This window comes from Podarcis erhardii (genome assembly GCF_964252035.2).
Source record: "Podarcis erhardii genome assembly, chromosome: 11".
In the NCBI taxonomy this organism is placed as follows: Eukaryota; Metazoa; Chordata; class Lepidosauria; order Squamata; family Lacertidae; genus Podarcis; species Podarcis erhardii.
Window position 1 is genome coordinate 6794231 of NC_138501.1, and position 6000 is coordinate 6800230.

General features: G+C 46.3%; 1 protein-coding gene across 3 annotated transcripts in view; it reads right to left on the reverse strand.

The window, feature by feature from the left end:
- Positions 1-5430, reverse strand: part of SLC28A3 (solute carrier family 28 member 3) — a 52742-nt gene extending 47312 nt beyond the window's left edge. For all 3 annotated transcript variants that reach the window (XM_081880992.1, XM_081880991.1, XM_081880993.1), the window contains exon 1: positions 5258-5430. In XM_081880992.1, the coding sequence (XP_081737118.1) occupies positions 5258-5317 (60 nt within the window). In that variant the 5' untranslated portion in view covers positions 5318-5430. The remainder of the gene's footprint in view (positions 1-5257) is intronic.
- Between the last annotated feature and the right edge of the window lie 570 nt (positions 5431-6000).

Sequence of the window (6000 nt, forward strand, 5' to 3'; positions counted from 1 at the left end):
ATGGGGAATTGGACCTGGCCCCTCCCTGGCAGGTGAATGTGTTTGCACAGCTCCTGTTTTGCTCCCTTATTGACTGTCCCCCCACCTGCTAAATTTTAACTGTGCACTCTGATAATGCTGATCATGCTGCTTGTATGTCTGGATAGAGGATATAGAGGGTTGTATGAGTGTGTGTAGGAACTAGTCTGCTGTTCAAAGGTAAAATACAGGTTCATTGTTCTGCCCATGTTTGCCTCTGCTCCTACCCATCACTGGCATTTGACCCCAAGGAAAATTGCCCAGAAGGAAATGCAGTTCCCTGTCTGTGAAAAAAACAAACAACCCTTATCTTTGATGTAGTCAGAAATCACTCTTTTGCTTAATTGTATGCTGTACTCTGGATTATGAGGCTTTACTATTCAGGAGGTTGACATTAGTTCAGGATTTGATATATGGGCGGTCCTATTTTGGCATCAGAGTTTAAGCCAGAGAAACGTGTATTTCCTCAAGAGATTTGCATTGCCCAGTTGCTGACGGGAAAGGCACATTTGTGAAAGAAGCCACAGTTCCGCATAGCAGAGCGGAAAAAAAAACACTACAAGTGTAAAAAAAACACTACAATCCCCACTTGAAATTTCACTTCTGGTGTGAGCTTCCTGCATGGTCTTAGGCAAGTCCCTATTTGAAAAATAATTACTTATTTACTCAAATATTCCACTCCAGCCTTTCTGTGTCACTTTTGTGAGTCAAGGCAGCTCACGGCAAAGATTTGTTTAGAAAGAAAAAGAACAATGAATACTATTATATCACAAGAGCAAAATCCACTGAGAAATTATCCCTCACAACCCCCATTTGAAATGAATAGAGAACCTCTTACTGGAATGTTCAAATATCTGCTATGCCCTAAGGGAAAGTCATGCTGGAAAGTCTCCATATTTCATGTCTGTATGCCTTCAGAGTGTTGGAAATGACATAGAAATAATAGAATGAATGGTGTCTGTAATGCTTCAAAAGCATGCAAAACCTGCTCTGTGAGAGATGAGCTAGGGGACATGAAGAACAGGGGTGTACACCATGGGAAAAATTACTTATCATATATATTACCAGTGAGAACATTCTCTGAGAGCTGAACCTTAAGTAACCAGAACAGTATGACAGTATGATAGATACGCAAGAGGAAAGGTATAACCAGGTTTAGGGGAATGCCAGCTTTGCATCAAATCTCCAAAGTAGCTTACTTAAAGGACTGCTTTCGTCTTCTTGGGCTCACAGGGTTGGATTCAACTAAGTTGTTACATGCATGGAACAAGGTCTGCTCATGCAATGAGACTCCCACCCCCAATGCACCTCACCCCCTAAACCTGCAGTGGGTGCTTGGAAGGATTCCCGAAACAGGTTTAAGGTGTGTGCATGTGATACAAGGGAGGAGGAGAAGGGAGGAAAGTGGACCATGTTGCATGAGTATTCTGTGCATGCATTCCTTACATAGAGCTGCATTGAATTTCACACCTAGAATTGCTGTGGATAACAACCCCCTGGCCCAAATTCTCCATTCTCTTTGAGGCATTATAGCTGTTCCCATCTTCTGTGGCTGTAGCTTCCTCATTCCCTATTCTGCCCCAGGACTGGAGGTCTTCTCACTGTTTCAGAGCAGAGGGGGAGAATTCAGATGCAAGAGCCTTTCCTACTATAGTGGTACCTCGGGTTAAGTACTTAATTCGTTCCGGAGGTCCATTCTTAACCTGAAACGGTTCTTAACCTGAAGCACCACTTTAGCTAATGGGGCCTTCTGCTGCTGCAGCGCCACCGGAGCCCAATTTCTGTTCTTATCCTGAAGCAAAGCTCTTAACCTGAAGCACTATTTCTGGGTTAGCGGAGTCTGTAGCCTGAAGCGCATGTAACCCAAGGTACCACTGTACTGTCAACTTTCAGTCTCTCTCTCTCTCTCTCTCTCTCTCTCTCTCTCTCTCTCTCTGTGTGTGTGTGTGTGTGTGTGTGTATGTGGTAGGGAAGCCAACCTATGCTGCCTCAAATTACTCATGATAGCCAACTGGCTAGAATTAACATAAATAGCCTGCCATGTGTATCTGTGTTTGAGAACCTTTTGCTGTGCAGAAATGAGTGTGTGAAGCTTTTCTTGGCTTGGAGCTAAAGCAATTAACCACTTGTTAATTGCTGATGGTCTTAGAAAAGCCCTTTCCAAACATAGAGGGAGGGAGGGAACAAAGACTGTCACTGCAAGGCCACTCCCATTAGTAGCCTAGAAAGCATTCCTATTATGACCTTTTGACCATTGGGAAGTAGATAGCTGTATGCAGTTGATATAAGCTGATAATTCACTTATTTACACTCTAGAATGAATGAATGATGCTCTTTGTTTAAGCTTAATGATTAAACTCTTAGTGCATCCCTAAGGTGTGAAACTTGGGTCTAAACACAGCAGGATACAGGAAGTCTGTGATTGGCTAACTCCATATTTTTTAAAAGTTAAAGTAGCCACAAGGCACACCGGTTTTGATCACTGGCACTGGGAAATGGGGTAAAGGTAAAGGGACCCCTGACCATTAGGTCCAGTCGTGACCGACTCTGGGGTTGCGGTGCTCATCTCACTTTATTGGCCGAGGGAGCCAGCATACAGCTTCCGGGTCATGTGGCCAGCATGACTAAGCTGCTTCTGGCGAACCAGAGCAGTGCACGGAAACGCCGTTTACCTTCCTGCCAGAGCGGTACCTATTTATCTACTTGCACTTTGATGTGCTTTCGAACTGCTAGGTTGGCAGGAGCAGGGACCGAGCAACGGGAGCTCACCCCGTCACAGGGATTCCAACCGCCGACCTTCTGATCGGCAAGCCCTTTGAGCTAAGGTTTCTATCAGCCAGCGACAAACTTTCTCATTTGTTAGATTTCCGGTTCTTCCGTTGAATGATATGCTCTCAGAGACTGTGATTAATGTGTCAATCTTAATTACCTCACTGGGCTTGCCCCATGTGTGGCACTCCCCTAGTTCTCAGCATAGCTGTCAATGTTTCCCATATTTAAAGGGAAATTCCCTTATTCCAAATAGGATTCCTCGCAAGAAAAGGGAAAAGTTGACAGCTATGGGTCTCAGGTTGGGGCTCTGAAATATCAAGGTCTGGGATGCTCCTGACCTGGTAAACCTAGAGAGGATTATGTCATGATATGTACTACAAACTATTAGAAAATAATCCATTTTACATTGGGTTTTTTTTTAATGGCATATTGCTGCTACATTAAAGATAGCATACTTTTGAGGAAATGGGGGGGGTAAGGAATGATGGGTTTATTTAAAAAGCAGGTTCTGATCCTTGCATCTTAGAATGTTAAATCCCAAAATACTTTACAAACATTTGTATTTCTTCTCACTGTTATGAAGGGTTGTACCCATTTGGTTTATTTATTTAACAAAATTTGCATACTGCTTAATCATAAAGCCTGTTTTTTTAAATCAGCACAGCAGATAGGCAATTGTTCCTGGCTTCTCTTTCCTCCTAGAGCTCAACCTGGCTCATTCTCTGACCATGCAGATTATAGTATAGCTGGATAAAAGGGGAAGGAAAACCACATCCTTCCTACTTATGCCTTCCTATCTGCCAGTCACCCCTGGTTTACACGGATGGGCTGCAGTTGTTTGCAGTTTCAGACAAGGCCAGTGGTGTAGCGTGGGGGGTGCAGGGGGGGGCCGGCCGCACTGGGTGCAACATCTGGGGGCCTCCGGAGTCGCCGAAGAGCCTCGGGCGCAGGCTGTAGCAGAGCCCCATGTCTCGCGGAACCGACGAGCTGTGCGCGCGTCCGGCAGGCAGCGGCTCTCAGCACTCGCCGCGGTCCCCACGCGTCAGGGCCGTGGAGGGCGCGCCAGGCAGCCCCTCCTCACAGCCCCACCGCTGCTGCTGCAGCTGCAGCTGCAGCTGCTGGGCCATGTTGCATTTTCCTCGCCTCTCTGCCCTCCTCCTCCGGGCAAGCGGTGTCGTTTGGGCGGCAGCGCCAGCGGCAACTCGCCTCAGATCACCTGACACGGACCCACCGCCGCCACCGTGGCTACCTTACCGTAAATACCCCAGCCCAGGCAGCAGCAAGAAGAAGCTGGCAGCGGTGGCAGGTTAGGGGTTAGGGGCGCAAATTACTTGCCTCGCCCGGGTTAGGGGGCGCAAATTACTTGCCTTGCCCCGGGTGCTGACAACCCACGCTACCCCACTGGACAAGGCCTTTGCTGTTCCTACTCAGAGATGCCAGGAATTGAACCTGGACTTATGGGGTGCAAAGCAGTTGCATTGTTACTGAACTCTATGGTACAGGCTATGGCTATTTCTCTTGACTGGGTAGCAGCTCTACCTGAGGGAGAAATGGGTGTACCCTATCTCTACCTTCGTAGGATCATGTAACCACTTTTCTCCCTCTCCACACTTCATCTTCATCACAACCCCATGAGGGGTAGGTTAGGCTGAGAAGTGGTGACTGCCTTGTTTGGGGTCACCCACATAACTCCATGGTCCCTAATCTGGCACTCTAACCACTTTAGGTAAAGGTAAGGGGACCTCTGACCATTAGGTCCAGTCGTGGCCGACACTGGGGTTGCAATGCTCATCTCGCTTTATTGGCCGAGGGAGCCGGCGTACAGCTTCCGGGTCATGTGGTCAGCATGACTAAGCCGCTTCTGGCGAATCAGAGCAGTGCACAGAAATGCTGTTTACCTTCCCGCCAGAGTGGTACCTATTTATCTACTTGCACTTTGACGTGCTTTCAAACTGCTAGGTTGGCAGGAGCAGGGACCGAGCAATGGGAGCTCACCCCGTTGCGGGGATGTGAACCGCCGACCTTCTGATCGGCAAGTCCTAGGCTCTGTGGTTGAAACCCACAGCGCCACCCTACCACACTACCAAAGCAGGCGTAGAGCCAAAATGACCATGATAATTTGCTGAGCACAATTTCAGTCAGTGAAAGGTAGCAGGAGGCAGGAGAATGTTTAAAATCTGTAAGCAAAACTCACAAGGCTCCAAAGTTAAAACAAAAAAAATAAACATGCCAAGAATTGTTCTGTCTGCTATAGTGATACAGTAAGTGACAAAGAAAGCAGTGACTGAAGCCTCTGTTCACAATGCCCCAATTGTATTCAGCCTTTTGGTCAAGAGCACAGATAGGATACATTTTGGCAGGTGTACCAGGGATTGCAAAATCCTTTGTCCCTGTTGATCAGATAAGCTCCCTAAAACCATACCGTGCCATTTTAGCCTTCCACAGAATGAAAACCTTTTCATCTTACCTCAAATGCAGGGTTCCTGTAGCTATTGGCAAAGCTGCCATTTCCTTCCCGTATAGCCATTGTTTCTTCAGGTAGAGCAAGGCTGTTGCTGCTGCTTTTTTTTTTTAAAAAAAAAAACTTCTCAAAGCTGTGGCTGTGGTCCTATGCAGCCACCAACAATATCAAGTTAAGCTGTGTGTACAGTAGCTCGTCTTACTACTAGAAGTTTACCTGACTGTAGCCACTCCCAGGGTTCTTATGCTGAATTCATTGCTCCACCTTCCTGCGTCTCTGAGGAGTCACTCACTCACACAAACCAGTGTGAAAACCCAAGCTTGTGAAACTTTTGAGATGATGATTAACACATGGCTTTGAACCCAAAAGAGTTTCATATGATTGTTAAATCATTACCCCTCGATAGCCAGGGTTGTAGATCCCCAGTAAACCTTCCATTATGAGCTCCAAAATAAACTGAATACTTGGAATTTTGCTTAGGAGTTCCCAGTGAGAGGGGTTATGGTGGATATATGCTAAGCTAGAGTCACTGAATTGGGGTGAATGATGATGAAGATGATAACAACAACAACAACAACAACAACATATTTCCTACCCACCCTTCACCACCAGTTCAATAGCAGGTTCCAACCCTAATCTGTGGGTTGCCATCTGATTGGATTTTATTCTGATCCTGATCTGATTTTAGGATGTACTTTAATTGATTGCCTGATTTTATGTTAATGTGTTATACATTTGATGTTAGCCGC